General features: G+C 37.8%; 1 protein-coding gene across 1 annotated transcript; it reads right to left on the reverse strand.

Moving 5' to 3' along the window:
- Positions 1–574: 574 nt before the first annotated feature.
- SIX4 (SIX homeobox 4) lies at positions 575–16,497 on the reverse strand. Its single transcript, XM_003759330.3, has 3 exons — positions 14,296–16,497; positions 10,327–11,012; positions 575–5,159 (listed from the first exon to the last, which is right to left on the reverse strand). Exons 1-3 carry the CDS (start codon positions 15,213–15,215, stop codon positions 4,363–4,365), a joined length of 2,403 nt encoding a protein of 800 aa, XP_003759378.2. The 5' UTR covers positions 15,216–16,497; the 3' UTR covers positions 575–4,362.
- Positions 16,498–18,402: the final 1,905 nt, after the last annotated feature.

Below are 18,402 nucleotides of genomic sequence, written 5' to 3' on the forward strand. Positions count from 1 at the left end.
ATCAGCTATACTATGTAACTGCTACCTAAATCTAAGTAGATGCTATTGTCAATAACAAAATATAAATTTACTTAAAAGCAGTACCAAATTCTGTGATTATATGTTTTCCCAATTAAAATGTAGTTCAACTACTGTCATGTGAAAATCTATGAAATTTTGTTAAAGAGTGATCCTTATAATTAAAAGAATTAGATGCCACAATGATTATACTTGTATTTTCAATGGAGTGAGAGCATTCTCAAGGGAGAAAACTCCCTCTATTAGGGCAGATCAACAACTTTTCTGAAACTTATCTTAGAGAACTGCCTAGGCCATTGAGAGGCTAAATGCCTTCCTAGGGCTCACAGGTAACATAAACCTAGGTTACTTTGATTCCAAAGCCAGCTCTCCATTCACAATGCAATACTATGACAATCATCTCCCTTGCTACAGCCTCCTACTTTTGTTGAGACCATAAATTAGTTTGAATTTTTAATCTTATTTTTTCCTTAGAAGAAGGTAATGTGATTATATTTTGAAAGTAAAACTACACCACAAATGTAAAATACCCTATGTATAATCATAATATATAGCTAGTACAAACAACTTTCCAACACAAGACATATAAATATAAAGTTTATTCAGCATAGTATTTAGAAAAATAAGTTCACATCATTTCAGAATACAAATAAAACACTTAATTGTCCAGGCATAAACCCTTATTACAGTACAACATACATACTTTAGATCTCTTTGGTTGGGTAATTGAGCACAGAAATATTCTGTGACATGCTCTGTGTGCCATCACCTAACAGTGCAGTAAAGACTTATTGTTATCCCATACCATAATATACATTCTGTATAGATTCGTTCTTTGTTGTAAGGCACAATAAAATCATAGTGAGTACAGAACTAACTGGTTACTTCTAAACATACAGTACATGCAACAAAAGAATTCATTTCCTTTGAGTCAGAACCCTGAAAGCCAAAAAGAACCACATGCTATATAATTTTGAGTGAAGAATCATATGGTGGTAACATTAAATTATATGAAATGTACCAGTTAGACAAAAAACAATTCTTAGGCTCTATCATCTAATAGCCTTGGGAAGACTCTGGGATATCTTCACTGGAAAAATGTAATATTTTCCCTGCAATTTTCCTGAATTAGTGATATTTTCATGAGATGAATTTTATCAAAAATATTATTAAGAATGAAGAACTTATGGCTATTGTACTAATATACACTTGTCTAGCATGTAGCAGGGCAGGCTGCAACATGTGCCCAGTAATCCAACCATTAACATGCAAGATACAAGGGCATATACAAGAAAATTTAAGGCCAGTGTGCAATTTCCTACTGATATTATCTATGGCTATAACATTTACCTGTCTTTCACAATTCAAGGAAAGGCTCTGACACGTGCGCAATTTCAAAGAGCCTTTTCATCCCTATAAATGCACAGGAGAAGTGAAAAGGAAAAACATGGGCGTCTTTGCTTGAATGAGGAAGAAACACATCTTCTCTTTAAACAACAGACTGCCCTGTACCATACAGAACTAAAAATCAAATGTCAACTTTTGACTGACATAGTGCATAGATAGGCTCATACCAGAAACCCCATAGCCAGCAGGGGGATTATGAAGAGGAATTTATATATCCCTGTTTTGATTCCCCTCAGGGATCATCACAGGGATATTTGCAGCATCTTCAAGCACTTCTTTGTGAGAGGGGAAGTTCTGCTATATGAACTCCAAAGGCCAGAATCTTAGTATTGCAAATAATAACTTTACAATTTTGTGTGAGGAGTGCATGGGATTAGTATTATATTATTTTATTCACATATATATGCACTACACCACATAAACTGACCCTTATCTTACTGAAAGACTAGAAAAGAACACTATGTTCTTTATAATGTGCAATGACACTTACTTAATATAGTGTGTATATACCTGGAGCAATCAAAAGGTTATATGGTTAGATCATGTTTGGAATATAAATGGGTTTCCTAGATAAGATTTAAATTTTGTGCTATCTTTTCTTAGGGGAGAAAGGAGAATGAACTTTCCAAAGATGTGTTTTTATATGTGTGTGTGTGTGTGTGTGTGTGTGTATATATACTTTGGAAGACACATGTGTATGTATGCACACACTTACATACTATTTCCTAGTTGGTGCTTTAAACACATCCCCATTTCCTTTATAGAATGGTTAGCCCTTTAAAATACATAACAAATTCTTGAGATCTGCAGCAACTATATGGAAAATACCATTTTCTTGTAAACTATTCTATAGAACCATAAAATTAAGCTCAGTAACATGATCAATACACACCCAAAGGAAAAAACAAACAAACATTATAAGTAGTGGCAGAAGAGAACAGAACTCTAAAACACCTGACTTAAAAAAAATTAAACCCCAAAGCTTAACAAAAACACTGCCCTTTTAGAACTCTAGGAATATTCACTATTTTTTCATTCCAAAAGGACAGGAGATCTTTTGATCAAAATGATGAATCAAAGAATTTCTTGTACAGCTCTTGATCTTTGTATATCATTCACATCTAGCCAAACCACAAAATTTAGGCCCTATACAAACCTTTGCCTAGCACACTTGGTAATCAGTCATGATAGTAGCATCTGTGCATAAGGATTAAGGACCTAAAATGGGCCTTTCATTTTGATCTTATAAATAAATGTGGTATCTTTACCTATGACAGTTTCAGTAAAGTATGCTTATTTCTTGTGATTTTTAGATACTGCAGAAAAATTTCATAATGCTGGTCACCATATATGTGTACCTTTCATCTACTGTCTTGTGTTCAGAATCATTGACAACTATAGCCAGAACTCACAGCATTATTTACAGATTCCTTGAACTTTAAAAAAAAAATTACCTCTAAAGAAATGAAAAGATAGTGCAAACAATAGTCATGATATCAGGATGTTCGAAAGCTCATGGAAAAATTATTTTCCAAAACACTTAGAACTGATTAGAAGTTTCAAGAGGGAAAGGTCTTGTTCTACCAGATTTACTTGTTCCATTTTCTCTATAATTAGTAGATAATTAGTATTATCAAAGGATAATAGATATGGATAGTTTATGTGGACTGAAATGACATGGAAGTTTTTATAGGACTATTACACTATAATGAAAAGTATTAACAGTAAATCACCTGTTTGAATCATCATTACTAATAGAAATAGTACTATTAAAAATTTAGTGTATGTTTTCAGATTAAACCAATTCTACAGTAAAATTAATCCTGGGTGGATCATCAAAGAACAGTCAATATTTTTCCTCACATGTCTGTACCTTAGTAAGAATAATAAAAGGCCACTAGGTAAAAAAAGGCACCTGGAATTCTGTAGAAAATATGTAGATATTGAAAGCAATTGGAAAAATACTAAATAAAGAACAGCATAGGGATATGAACAAATGTACCCAAGTTTGAATATTGGAGAGAGTTTTCTTGCTTCAGTATTATTAACATTGACCTTACTGGGCTACTGATAAAAATCATTACTTTTAAAATCCTACAAAAAGTAAAATTTTGTTGGAAACAACTATGTCTACTTCCTGTTCAAACAATAAAAATAAATTAAACAGCCAGAAAACTTGTTTTCTTTTCATTTCATTGTGCCTCAAGTAAAAGGAAAACACATACCCTATAAATAAGTTCATTGTACTAATTCAAAATATCCTAACAGTAATTGGTATATTTACATTCATGCTGGAGTCTATTTCAGAGTTATTTTTATTAGAATGTCAAATTATCTGAGCGTCATTAAACTACCAGCTATCTTCATCTGTCAGTCGGCAAAGACAATCTAGTACTTTCTAGCTGGGAAAATGCTGACAAATAGAATCATTCAGGGTTTATTCAGGTTCTTAAAATCAAAACTATCTTACGAATAGTTTGGAGAGGTATCATCTATGCTTTTTTTAAATGTATCAATGCCCATGGAGTAAGAGTAAACAAAAAGAATTGCATTGTTTCTATCTTTTTATAGCTACATTTCATTTTCTAGAAATATGTACATATTTTTACTTTTGAAACATAAGTTTTTATGTGGAAGTTTCATTTCAGCCTTTAGGGTTACATTAAGTAAACCAAACCATCACACCTTCACTTTGATAATTTTCCTTATGTTCTCTTCTTTCGTTAAAAGAGAACATTAACATGTGAACAAAAAAAGGATATAGTTTCACTTCCATGGATTTAATTGTGGTCTTCATGCAAACTCAATTCAAAGTCTTTGAAACATATCTCCCTGCCAAACTGTGCAGTATTTTCCTTAAGTAGGGAAAATGCTTAATGTCTTCAGGGCCTCTGGACAAGATTTGAACATGGATGCCAAAAACAAAGGGGAAAAAAATTATAAATCTTGCATATCTTGATCCAACTGAACAGTTTGGAGCTTGGCAAGCTCTTTTTTGTCTGTTTCCAGTTCTTCACAGACTGTTTCAACAATGCCATCCAGAACATATTTGGATTTGGAATCCAGCATCATTAAGTTGCTTGTTGCTTTGTCCTCAGAACTTGGTATGAAATCTTCCTTTATGTTAGATACGGATTGCAGAACCAACCGGTGCTCTCTGACAAAATCCTCATGTACTGCTGGGGAAGAATGACCCACACGGTCTCCAGCTGCTGGAACTATTTCCCCAAGGGCAGGCTGGGTCATTGGAATTGACATTAGGTCTGGACCAGTAATAAGGGAACAGTTCTGAAGAGTTGCATAGTTAGTGTTGCTGACAGATATCACAGTAGATGTGCTTGTTACAGGTGTAGACAAGGGCTGGCTCTCAGTAATATCAGCATTTAGCTCTGTTGCATTTAATAGAGCAGGGGGAGCGAGGGAAAAATTGTGAGTTGGAGTCACATTAACTAATGATGAGGCCATAGGATGAAGGCCACTGCTTGAGATATTTTCAGAAGACATGTTTACACTGACTTGTGGGTTTTGATTGACAGGCATTAATTGAGAAAATACAAGGCTCCTTTCCAAGCCCTCTTGTTTAACAGATCCTACTGTTTGACCTGAATTTGGAACTGTGTAGACAACTGTACTAGGCGAAAGAGAGCTGAAGAAAACCTTTCCTTGCTGTGCCGTGGTGGAGTCACTTGTAAATGTCCCCCCATCAGAAGTGCTTGAATTTACTGAAATGTTACCTAAAAAAGAATAAAGTAGAGTAGATTGGAAATTATATGGGCTGATGAAAGTTACTTCAGTATTTATTTATTTATTTACATGTTATTTTTCTCAGAGTTAAGTCAATGATTAATATTATCTATAAGAGCTTAGCCAGTGTAAAGCAAAAGAATTCCCTTAATTTAATTCTGAATTTTAGGTCTTTCTGGTTTACTACTAAAAGCCTGATAATAGCTAAGATTTACACATAGAGTGCTTAAAGATTTGCAAAGTGCTGTACATGTTGTCTCATATTTGATTCTCATAAGAACCCCATGAGATAGGCATTATTATTATGCCTATTTTACAGATGAGGAAACTGAAGTTGAGAGAAGTTAAAAGATAATAATTGTCTGAAGTTGGATTCAAACTCGTCTTCCTCATTCCAAGCCCAATATTCTGTCCACTACAAATGCTACCTACCTAGTTCTTAATTAATTGATGTGCATTATTGGCTATGCCAACAAGAACTAAAAAACACAAATACAAAATACCTTTGTTGGGAACAAGTCAATAACTGACTAAAAGCATAAATGGACATGCAGAAAATACTGCATGAAGGAACTTGCCCTGGGGCTTTAAGTTAACCATATGAACATGTGGAGACAAGTTTCAAACTTTCACCTAACTAACCATAAAATAAATAATGTCAAGGCAATTAGACATTCAAAGGTTTTTTCTTTTGTTCTAACAGAACTGAACTTTAAACATGCTTCTAAGTCTGATGTTAGTGATAGACAGAATTAATGAGAATATTGAAATATGCCTCTTCAAACACATTTCAATAGAAATCAGAGTTGATTCTTTAAAACTGACCTTTTAAGGCTATCATTAACATTTTATAGAGACTAATTCCATAGGAGAAAAGGATAAGTAATTAAATGAATTATCCAATTAATTCATAGCTTTCAAATGTTTTTTTTTTTTCTGAAAATATGCATGTAATATTCTATTTTACTTCAGGAAAACTTCCTTTTGATATTTTAAGACCAACTCTACACAGTCAATGCAAATAGAAAGTTGAAGAGATATTTCTACTAGATAATAGAGGCAGTTTAGCTAGTTAGCCAGTACAAATCTTTCAAGTGCTCCATAAAAACCTGTTTTCTTTTTTAGACTGTTTATATAGGAAAAATAAAGCAAAGACTATGAATTTAAGGGTTACACTAAAATATTCTATTAATGAGAAAGGAAAGAATCTTGACAAATTGACTATAGATTTAGAGCTAGAAGGCTCCTTAAAAATTGTTTGATTCCACCCCTTCATTTTATAGTATCCAAGAAGATAACTGTTTTGTTCAGATATACATAGCTAAAGGCAGAATTCAAATCCAGATCTTCCAGATTCTGCTGTATCCATTATACCAAATTGCCTTTCCATTCTGCTCTGAAATCTTTCAAAGTGACTGTCCAAACCAAAGGTTCTTAATCTGGGGTCCACAAACTTTAAAAAAAAGTTTTTAAAAAAACTGTATTTACCCTAGCTGTGTGACCCTGGGCAAGTCACTTAAAACCAATTGCCTCAGAAACAAAACAAAAAACAAAACCTGTATTGCAACGTAATTGGTTTTCTTTCTAATATTATATATTTTATGCATTAAAAAATTATTCTGAAAAGTGATACATGGACTTTATCATACTACCATATTTTTAAAAAGGTTAAGAAACCCTTGGTTTATATAAATAAAAAAAACCCTGGTCAGTATATCATAGTTCCAATGTTTCCTAGACCCATAGTTGTAAGCACTTAACATTTTTGAGTCTCAGTTTCCTCAACTGGAAAACAGTTATACTTACACTACCTACTTCAAAGGAAGGTTTTTGGAAAGTTACTTTGGAAATGTTAGGTTATCTGAGTTGCTAGTATTCAATTTAGTTCGTGGAGAAAGTTCCATTTTTAAGTAGAATTCACAAAAGAATTTTTTTTTGCTTGAATAATAAGAATTATTATTACGAAGTTACCTTCCTGGGCTAATAATTGAATTATGATAGGAAACTTCAGATATCTTCAGAAAAACTTGTCAGTCTCCTAACTACATTGGAATTTCTTGAAAGTAAACATTTTGGAAAGCATTCTATAAAGAAAATTATGTATTCTGATATTTGAAATTTTGGGAAAATGTATACAAGTAGTAAGGTATGTTTTCATCTTAGATTAAAATATACAAGAAAATATCTTTTCTTCTACTATGTCTAAATAGAAAACATTTATAATTTCTAAACAATAGTCATAATTATATTTCTGAAACAAAATATATTGAAGACATACTCAGATTATTCTTATTTGTTATCTTTTTATATGCTCTCCGCTCCAATTTCCCTACCAAATGGCTATGTCAGTCAAACAACTAAAAAGATTTGCCTGAAGATTAAATATACTTTAAAATTCTCAACCTGAGCTTCTAGGATGTGGTTAAATTTTATATACATACATACATACATACATACATACACTTATTGAAGCATATGTTTTATTTGAAATTTGCTTACTAGTACATATAACTTCCTTTCTTTTTTTGATCTTTTTATTTGCTGTATCTTCCCTCTTTTCCCCATTAGAATGTAAGCTCTTTTATGTCAAGGACTGACATATTTGCTTTTATTTGTAACCTCAGAACACTTAATTAGTGATTTATCAAAATTTCTAGCAATTTAAGATAGTGCTTTTAAATACTTTTTTTAGCTTTTTAATAGCTATTTAAGAGTAAACAGTCAAATTTTTGAGTATGTTCTAGAAATTCTAACATTAATTAATAGAAAAATATAAAGATGATCTGGTGATCTCTTTTCAGATCCAATAACTACTGAATAAAGAAATTGCATTACAAATCTAAAGAGAATTGTTGTCACAACTAAATGGATAAATAGAACTTTATAAGGATTATGTTTCAAGGTTTTTTGATAAGAAGTAAATAAATATTTTAAAATAAAACAAAAGACTAGGTAGAAAACATATTAACAACTTGATGACAAGAAATGATATAGTTAAATACATCTTTTTTTTCTCATATATAAGAAATAAGAAGATCTGCGAATTACTTTTTTTTCACCACAAAGAAGGACTAGGTATAGAAAGATAATTTTACTCAGTCAGAAACTTTTATCTTAGCTATCATAGCTAGAAGTTTTATCATAGGTAGCAGTTAAGGACTAAAAACATGCATAATTGTGAACTGCTATACTGTATCAAGAGGAACACTTAATTCCTGAACCCATCTGGTTAAACTTATGCCTTCAACCTACCCCAATAGTCCCAATACTGACAACCTTGTCATTTGATCTTAGCTATTATAATGAAAATGCTATTCTTATTCCCATTAAATGTCTCATTTTAAAAGAAATTAAGCTATTAGCCCCTAATAATTTTTTGTGGCATCAAATTTCCCAGGTTACACATCAAAAGTATTTCACCATTTCAAATTTTCTTCCCAAATCACCCCACCCCCTATACCTACTCACTTTTTGCTTCAAACATGGTATCTTGAGATTTTACCTATTGGCCCTTAGTGAATTTTCCTGAAGAGAGAAAACTGATTTGTGGAAGGTAGGTGTGGGAGGAAGACATAGTAATGAGAAAAAAATGCATATTTAATCATGTAAAAAACTAACACTAATTTTCACCTCATTTTTCATAGTTTTTCTATTGTTTTAGCTCTTTCAATAACTTGGAATACCAAAATAATGATGAATATGTTGTGAAATAAAATGGAAATACATATACAAAACAAAATTTATTTCTGAATTATTTTTCTATCACGAGCTAGGAAAGTTTAATGCTATGTAACACAGTACTTCATTTTATATATTCCTGAAAGACAATGTATACATTCTAGATTTGTAAGTCAAATCACAGAATTATAGATTTAGATTTAGAAGGATTCTTAGAAGTCATCTAAGCTAAATTTTCCATTTTTCAGATGAGGTGACTGAGCTCTAAAGAAATAAAGTAGTTTATCCAAGGTCACACATAGAGTGTGTGGCAAAACTAGGAATTAAACCCAAGGTCTTTGCAGAGCTCCACATTAGCCTTACCCCTTATTATTTAACTATTTCTCTAACATTATTTAAATGCCTCAGGAAAATGAGATTTCAAATGAAACTCTACTGTAAATACTTTTAAATGAAGAACCACTCCCTAATTGATCTTTTTTTTTTGCGCTGTAGTCCAAAGAGCAGTACTTTCAGATGAATCAGAAGACTTCAATTTGAGTCTGGATTTTGGCAATGTTTACTGGCTATGTAATCCTGGGCAAGTCACTCTGACTTCTATTTTCATACATTGGGTTTGCCTGAAATGACATAAAACTTCTATCCTAGGATTAATAGTGTTCAACTTTTGAAATTAAAATTTTCACCATCTCCATTGTATAAATGCATAAACTCAAACAGAAGGACTAAGAAACTTGCTCAAAGTCATTGAGAGAACTAGCCCTTAGCTCTCATAAGGTCCAGTTCAGGGCCCTCTCTAGTGTACTCTATTGCTCTGCTTTTGGTCAAATCTCTTTTACCTATAGAAATAACAGAAATAAGGAATCATCTGAGAGACTTCCCCCTATCTGATAATGCCCCTAAGTCTAAGGACATATAAACAGGAGTTCAATCACACATTCCTTTGCTTTTCCTTTAGTTTTATTATACTTAATTATAGGAAGAACATGGTTCATAGAGAATCAAAACACTCTCATCACTGTGCCTGATTTTAGCTTGCTCTTACAAAATGTTTTTGATCAAATACTTGTTGCTTAGGTAAAATGCATGTTCACACTAAATCTTTGGCTTATTCTTTATTCTAAGCTCTAATGTTAATTTTTAATTTTAAAAAGTTAAGCAATGGGTTATTTTTCAAGCATCAATATTTTATATTTCTATAATTGCAGAGCAGGCAAGCCTTGTTGTGAACTATATTTTTCCATTCAGGTCCTAAAAAAAAATACAGCTCATCCCCATGATCTTAGGGAGTTAAGCATGTTGAGTGTTGCTAACAGGTGTTGTAATGAGGGTGAGCAACAAGAACAAGGATATTCTGCAGCTGTAGCAGACACCAGGCCACATGGACTACAACACCCCTTCATAGGTTTCACAAAAGACAGCAGCTGATACACATACTCACTTTTGCCCAAGGCATTACTATAGCAAATGAACCTTTACCTTGTGAAGCTGCCACTGAGACAGAAGGCAGCTGCAGAGGAGAGAATCCAATGCTTCCATTAAGTAACTGGCCATTTGTTCCTGAATTGGGGATCTGTACAATGCCATACTGGTTTATTTGTACTGGTGTTGTAAAAGTCACCACAGAACCTCCATCTTGAGAAGCCACTGTTTGTATGCCTTCCCTTTTAACTTCAGTGCTAGGTATTAAACCAGGAAATGAAGCAGGGACGCTGGGGCTGTAAGATGTCGTTGCTGCAGAATTGGTTGTGGAACTCTGAAGAACTTTGAAGTCTTTTACATCCTCTGAAGGAGATCCCAAGATGTCAGTCATAGACGCACCATTGTTCACAATGCTTGATGATGTTTTTGATGGGTTTAAAGTCACAGATTGTGCATTTCCTACATTTAGTCCGTTAAGAATTACACTGTTAGGTCCCTGAATAAAGGAATTGCCATTAAGGAAGACAGGTGAAGTACTTGCAGGTACTAAACCTCCATTCAGTAAAACTCCAGGGGAACTTAATGATATTTTAGTGTTTCCAATTTGTTGCATATACACTGGTTCTATGTGGCTAGAAAGGCTCAAGTTGGTGACTCCATCAGAACTAGAGAGTGAATGAGGAGATAAATCTTCATGTCCCTTGCTGGACTCATCTTCAGTGCTGGGATTACCATCTGATTCACTGGATAAGAGAAAAGAAATCAAGGCACATTAGAGGTCAAGGAGATGACATTTTAAATACTTGCAATTTGTTTGGAAAATCAGGTCCTAAAAAACAAAGAATGGGAAGAAAACATGGTGTCTGTTGGTCTGATTTAGATTGGGAAGTCTCTGAGAAGAGATCTTAAGTATGAGTAAAGGGGTGGGGGGAGTAGGGAATCTCAAATCCTAAATCATCTTTTGATAAATTCAGAAAAATAGTCTAGGGAATGCAATGTCAGCCAATATGAATAAAATGCATATTGGGAATCATAGGAAGTTAAAGCTGAAAGGACCTCAGAAACCACAGAGCTTATCTCTCAGGATACAAAGGTGAAAATTGAAGTCCCAAACAGAGAAATTAAAGGTCCATAGTCATATATCTAGTAGGAGAGTATATAATTTTTCTACCATTACAATTCTGACTCCTACTAATAAATAAGTTTCTATTTATACTTAGAAAAGTATAAATAGAAACTTATTTATTAGAATTTTGGGTCGAGAAACTCCTTTAAAGTACTATTTTAGAGATAATGTAAGAGTCAAAGCACTACGATATAAGCTTCCTGTAGCCCAGGGAAAAGAAAATGTAGCACCTTGAAGTGGTTTAAATTTTCTTAAACCTATTAGAGGCCTGGACAGATAATGGGAAGTGATAACTCAACAACCACTTTCTGTAAATGTTTACATCAATTGACCCTCCCTGATCACCAGCTTTTATGGACTCAACTCTCTCCTATCCAATTCTAAAGAAGTTGCTGGACTTCTGGGGAAGGTGACTTCATCACCAAAATAACTACCTGGCAAGCACTTGTCTTTGAACTTAGGAAAAAAAAAATTAGAAATGGGTCAGGTGAAATGAGTGGGAAAGGGGATAAGCTAAAAACAACATAACAAGAAGAAACCAAATACTTCCCCCTCCCTCATTGTGGTTTCCAGGCCAGGCAACCTCAGGCCTCTTCCCCAGTCCTTCCAGATTGCATCTGTTCCTGAGAATACCTCCTTTTCTTTTTTCATCTACCAGGTTTAGAGAAAGGATCCAGGATGGAAGTGTGGTGGTGTTTCCCTACTTGGCCTAACACTGGAATGAAAGCAGGAGAGAGGCTGGTTGGAGAGCTTTAGAAGGTGGTTTGTTTTTGGCCTGGTTGGCCCAGGGATGGTTCCTAGCAGGGTCTGTTTCACTTTAGTGCTGAAGGAGGGGATTACTTTGGCTTTGGGCTGTGCGGCGGGGAGAGCTGTGAGCATTTTGATTTATGAGCTGAGATTGAGCCTCAATCGCTGTCTGAGAGAGTGACTCACTGGGGGAGGGTAAGGGAGGGGGCAGATCCGGAGAGGGGTAACCTGGAGGAGGGGACAGTGAGGGAGAAAGCACAGATGGTAGGGAAAGAAGAGGATTGGAGCTTGTGTGCGGTGATGGAGGTGTGAAAATAGCCCGGGAGGGGGAGGGGAGAGGCAGGATCCCGTATTGGGTGTGCCAGGACACCCCTCACTTTCTACCCTGGGGCCCCACTTATTTCTTCTTTGTTAGAGGACTAGGGCGGGGATCCCTAACCCTAGGCTAATAAAGGCAGAGTTTTTGATTGGGGAGTAAGTAATTAATTCTCTTATCAGCAACTTTTTTTTTCTTACTTTATTTTCAGACTCACTTTCTCTCTCTTTTGGTGTGTTTTGTTTTGGTTACACTCCGTCTTCAGTATTGGATTCTCCTCGCTGCTCTAGGGGCCCTGGGCTGGCTCTGTCTGCACAACCGCCTCGCCGCCCTCCTTCTTTCCTCCTCCCTCCCTCCCTCCCTGGGAGAGGAATGCCTGGAGGCCCGATTTGCCCAAGGAAGGAGGGAAGAGGGGAAAGGGGGAGGGGCAGCAGGAGGAGAGCAGGCTCTGGAATGTGCCTTGTGCGACGAGTGGTCACCTCCACCTGGCCGGCTCCAGTTCTTAGAGAACTAAGAAGCGTTTAGCTTCGGCTCACCTTAGCTCATTGATTCATTCTTTCTTTGATCGATATTTTATAGATATTTTGAGTGCTTCTTCTGGAGGTTGGGGACACTATCTCTTCCAACCCTTTCTGTGGCACGTACTCAGGTAAGCACCATCCCTGTGATACACATAACCACAGGAAGTATATTCAGACGCAAAAACAAAAGCTCTGGGAAACCTGATCCTTTCTGACAGAGGAAAGGCTGAAAGAAACAAAAGCTCCAAATCGGCACGAGATCGCTGTGCACCCACTTCCTTCCCCGCTGCCCGCCATAAGCTCCCTGGCCGTGGAGCCACAGGAGAATCGCCTTAAGAGAGCACTTTTTTTTTTCATTCCCGGCTTCCCGGGACTGCGTTGAAACCCGATCCGAAGGAGCTCAGAATCAGGTTTCAAAACACGGTAGACGCGAGCCGCACCAACACCCCCACGTTGCTGCTGCTGCTACTGCTGAAAAGAACAGCGGGCATAGTGAATGATTAACTCTGTCAAATAAAACTCAGTCTTAACACTCCCCCCCCCCTCCTCCAACCTCCCCCCATACTCCCACTCAACAACCTCCCTCCCATCACCTATCAGGACCCAAAGTTTACAGGCCCCTCTGCCCCCACTTTTTCTGCAGCATTTTCCAAGCCTAGGACTGAGAAGCTGCAGAACCCCAGGTAGGGGTGTGTGGTGTGGTGTGGTGTGGTGTATGTGTGCTTAAGCTGGAGAAAGCAGGACTAAAAGGCTAGGTCGGGGTGCGGTGGGCATGTTTGGGTGGTAGCAGCCCATCACGCCTATGTCTACCCAGAAGGAGAAAAGCCCAAAGTCAGCGAGCCCCAGAGCAAGGAGGAAGGAGGAAGCTGGAAGCCGAGCGCACTCCTCGCTTGCCAGCAAACTCCTTCACTTCGCCCCTCCAGACCTGGGGACAGTGGCAACTTCAAAAGGCTGAGGGGATCGGGGTGGGCAGAACTGCCCGGTCAAAGATGGGGGGTGGGGACTGATACCCGGGCTAGAAGAAACTTCTAGGGGAAGGAGGGGGAGGGTAAAGAGGTCTGTTCCCTCCTCCTCCCTTCCCACCCCCCCACCCCCAGCCTACCTCCACTCCTTAGTCCTCCAGTGCGGCGTCCGGGAAGAGAAGGAGGGGGGAGGAGGGAAGGGAGAGGTGGGCAGCAGCAGGACAAGGCTAGTGGGGAAGGTAAGCGCCATATTTGCAAGCGTTTGGAGGAAAAGCAGGCTGGGGGTTAGAGGAGGGCGAACGAGAGGGAGGAGAGACGGAGAGAGAGAAGGAGGAGGAAAGTTTGGCGGCTCACCTTTTGGACTGGGTCTCGGAGGGATTCCGGTCGCGCTGCCTCCGGTTTTTGAACCAGTTGCTGACCTGAGTGAGGGAGAGGCCGGTGATCTTGGCCAGGTGCCGCTTCTCTGCTGGGGACGGGTAACGATTCTGCTTGTACAGCTCCTTGAGCGCGTTGCGCGACTTCTCCTTGAAACAATACACCGTCTCCTCGCCGTCCCAGATGGTCCGGGGCAAGGGGAATTTTCTCCTCAGCCTGTACTTGTCCACAGCGCCCAAGGGCCGGCCCCGCGCTCTCTCGGCTTCACTGTAGCGCGCCTTGTACCAGAGCTGCTGCAGAAGTGGGTGGTTGGCCGACTCGAAGCTGTGGCTCTCGAGGATGCTGTAGAGCTCCGGGTAGATGCCCTGGTGGAAGGCGACCAAGGCTCGGGCTTTCAGGAGGCTTTCGTTGCCACGTAGCAGGTCGCTCTGAGGCAGAGACCATAGGAACCGGGCCAGGCGGTCCAAGTTTCCCCCTTGCTGCAATGCTTCACAAACGCAGGCGACGTGGTCCGGGGAGAAGGCCAGAGGGGTCTGCGCTGCGGCGGCGGCGGCGGCGGCGGCGGCGGCGGCGGCGGCCGCAGCGGCTGCTTGATGGTTTCGGGCTAGAAGTTCGGAGTGGAGTTGTACCTGGTCCGCCGCAGCTCCCGCGACGGCCACCGCCGCTGCGGCCGCCGCGGCGGCTACTGCCACTGCCGCCCCCTCCTCCTCGCTAGCAGTAGCCGTGGAACCCACGGGCTCCATGGGGAAAGAGGCGGCAGCCGGAGCATTGAGGGTTGCCACAGCTCCCCCCACCCCTTCTGGTGGCGCCTCCTTTCCTTCGGGGGCGGCTTCCATCCCATTTTCTTGCTTTATCTCCACCGCACTTGCGATCTGGTCCGTGGGGGAGGAAGAGGACATTTTTTGTCGTCCCCCCCCCCACTCCTCTCTTTCTTCTACTCTCCTTCTCTCGCCCCCCCCTCCCCCCTTCCCCTCTCCGGAAAGCCCACTCCCTCCCTCTTAGTTTCGGCAGGATCTAGCTGATCAGGTTTCTTCCCGGCCACGCAGTCACCATTAAGATAGCTGCTATAGCAAAGTAGTGTAAACGGATAGCTCCTTTCTGCCTTTCCCCCAACGTGACTCCTCGGGTTGCTGCATACTATATGGCACAAGCTGCCTGACTGGCCCAGGCGAGCCACCTCATTGGCTATTTGCATTCAGAAAGAGGAGGAGACACAATTTCTCTCCCCCACAATCACCCCTCCTTCCTCTCCGTCCCTCCCCCCCTTCCCCTGACCCTAAACACCTATACCTGGAGAAGTTCGGACATTCTTCTTAATACGCTACACTGAGTTAACAAAAACATATCACCTGAAAGCTAGACAGTAGAAGTCTTGTAAAAAAAATTTTTTTTCAGTGAGAGTTCTACGAAAAGAATAGATAAGTAGTATTAAGGAAAATATGTAGCCTTCACATCAAGTTGCCTAAAATGTAACCAAAAAGTTACCACTAGCAAAAAGATGACAATACCATAAAGAAGCAAAAGAAGAATTGATATCTTCACATTTCCAATTTTGGTTCTTTTCACACACCTACTGTGGGTTTTTCTTAAACAGGATAAAAGGGCATGGGGAAATACTGACAGGGAAGGAACCCATTGAGAATTGAAAATCTGCATCAAGTAAAAACGGATCTTAAATACTTTTACTTAAAAAAAAAAACAACACAACTTTATAGTATTTAGTATAGACAGCACATTGAGAATACTGAAAGCATCAGGCATTCACACTTATGTTTAACATCAAGATATGTAAAGGGTTAGAAGCAAAAATGAAATAATTGCAATAGTTAGGTCAATAGGATAGTAAAACAAAGAGTGATATACCAGTAGAACACCTCTGTTACTATTGATGAATTGTGGAAGATCATCATTTTATCAGAATATAACAGCAAAGAAGCTGTTATATTCTTTATAATGTATCCCTTTATCTCTATGAATAATTGTGCTAACTCAAAGATGTTACATTTCCATATTAGGCTCCAGGTACTGAAAGAATCAGTAGTTATTTTCACCTATAAATATAATATAGGACTACAAACCTTTGCTTTGAGTGAAGCTTTGATGTCTGGAAATCTGCTTGCCTTTTTTCTTCATTGGCTACATAAAGCACTTTCTTAGAGTCATCTAGTCTCTGAATGCTATTCATTAAATGGATCTACCTGCTGCTATTATATTCCAGGATTCATTTCCTATGTTATATTATTTTAACTTTAGCTGTGTCCTCATAATACTGCTTCTGTCCAAATTACCTTCAGTGATTGCTTCAGATTATCATGACACCTGATCAGGACTCGTGCACTCATCTATCCCAAGTCCAAATCTTATCTTATTTTTTTTTTTCTTTTCTTTTTCGCTAAGGCAGTTGCAGTTAAGTGACTTGCCCAAGGTCACACAGCTAGGAAGTGTTAAGTGTCTGAGGCCATATTTGAACTCAGGTCCTCCTGACTTAAGGGCTGGTTCCCTATCGACTGCACCAAGTAGCTGCCCCAGGATCTTATCTTTTAATATAATATATTCAATTCCATTTTAACAGCCACTTAACATGCATTCATTAAGACCTTTTATGTGCTGGGCACTGTTGAGGATGAAAAGAAATTATAGTCATTGCCTTCTAGTACTAGGAGCTTCTTACAAAGTACTTTTTTTTCATTCTTCTTTTGGTCTGGACATGATTGGATTGGTGGCGGGAGCTCCATATTGAGAAAACTCTACAATACAGGGCAAGTTTTCTGTAATTTATATTCTTATATAAATCATCCTAGAGAATCAAATCTCTAGTGTGAATCAGAGGCTGGACATGAATCCTGTCAAGGATTCACTGAAATATAATTAAATTTTTAAGTGTTTTATAGATGCCACAATTATTTCAAGATACCTACTTCAGCATTAAACCACCTCTTATAAAAATGAAAACACAACTATGCAAAAAACCTAACAAAATATACAATATTCTGCATCTATCATCATCTCTACCAATATGAGGGAATATGTTTCATCATCTCTTCTGTGGAAGCAAAATTGGTCATTACTCAGGGTACTGTTTGTTCAAGTCTTCTTATGTTTCTCTGTATTCATTATATTCATCATTTTCTTTTACAAAGAACAAGATTTTATTACTTTTGTATTCAATGGTTTTTTCAGCTGTTTCCCAATTATTTTATTTTTAGTTATTTGGAGCTTCTATTTGAACATTTTTGTGACTTTCTTTTCTGTCAATTCACAGGTCTATGGAACATATGTCCCATAGTAATACCATTAAGTTAAGAGCTATAAATAATATTTTTACTTTCTTTGCACAATTCCAAATTGTTTTCAAGGTTAATTTAACCAATTCTTACATGTAGCAATGTTACATGTAAATTATAATATTGCTCATGAAATTATAGAACAAGCTACTTATGATATATGTGACTGATAAATCCAGGACTCTTCGCCATTTATTAGACCATAAATTGCCTTTATTTTCTCAAACTTCAGTTTGGAGTATGTTTGATGTTGTTTTGACCACTTGGCCTTTCAAAACTGAACACTTTACTAATCCCTGAACTGAGGATGATAGGTTTTTTCCTGAAGTTGCTCTTTGAGGATAACATTGCATTCAATGAGATCCACACCTATTCAAAAAATGAATGATGCATATATTTTCCAGATCAAAATATGATGTTGGATGGGAGCTCACTAATTTGGTAAAATATTCTGTTAGGCACTAAAGATGGACAGTTAACTTGTCCTAGAATTGAATAAGATCACAGGACTATATATGTAGAGTTTTAAAAGACTTTAAAAGTTATCTAATCCAACTTCTTAATTTTAATTTTTAAGGTAACTGGTTTGTTGCCCAGAGAGATTAAATACTTATTCAAGACAGTAAGTTGCAGAGCTAGTATCCGAATCAGGTTTTTTGATGCCAAAATCCAGTTCTTGTTCCATTGAACTATGCTGCATCTCAATATCAAAAGAATTGGAATTATGGACAAAGAAAACACACGATATATGTGAATAGGCTAAATAATTTTATGAGTAACTTACATGCGAGGAATGACATAA

This window comes from Sarcophilus harrisii, chromosome 2 (assembly GCF_902635505.1).
Source record: "Sarcophilus harrisii chromosome 2, mSarHar1.11, whole genome shotgun sequence".
Taxonomy (NCBI): Eukaryota; Metazoa; Chordata; class Mammalia; order Dasyuromorphia; family Dasyuridae; genus Sarcophilus; species Sarcophilus harrisii.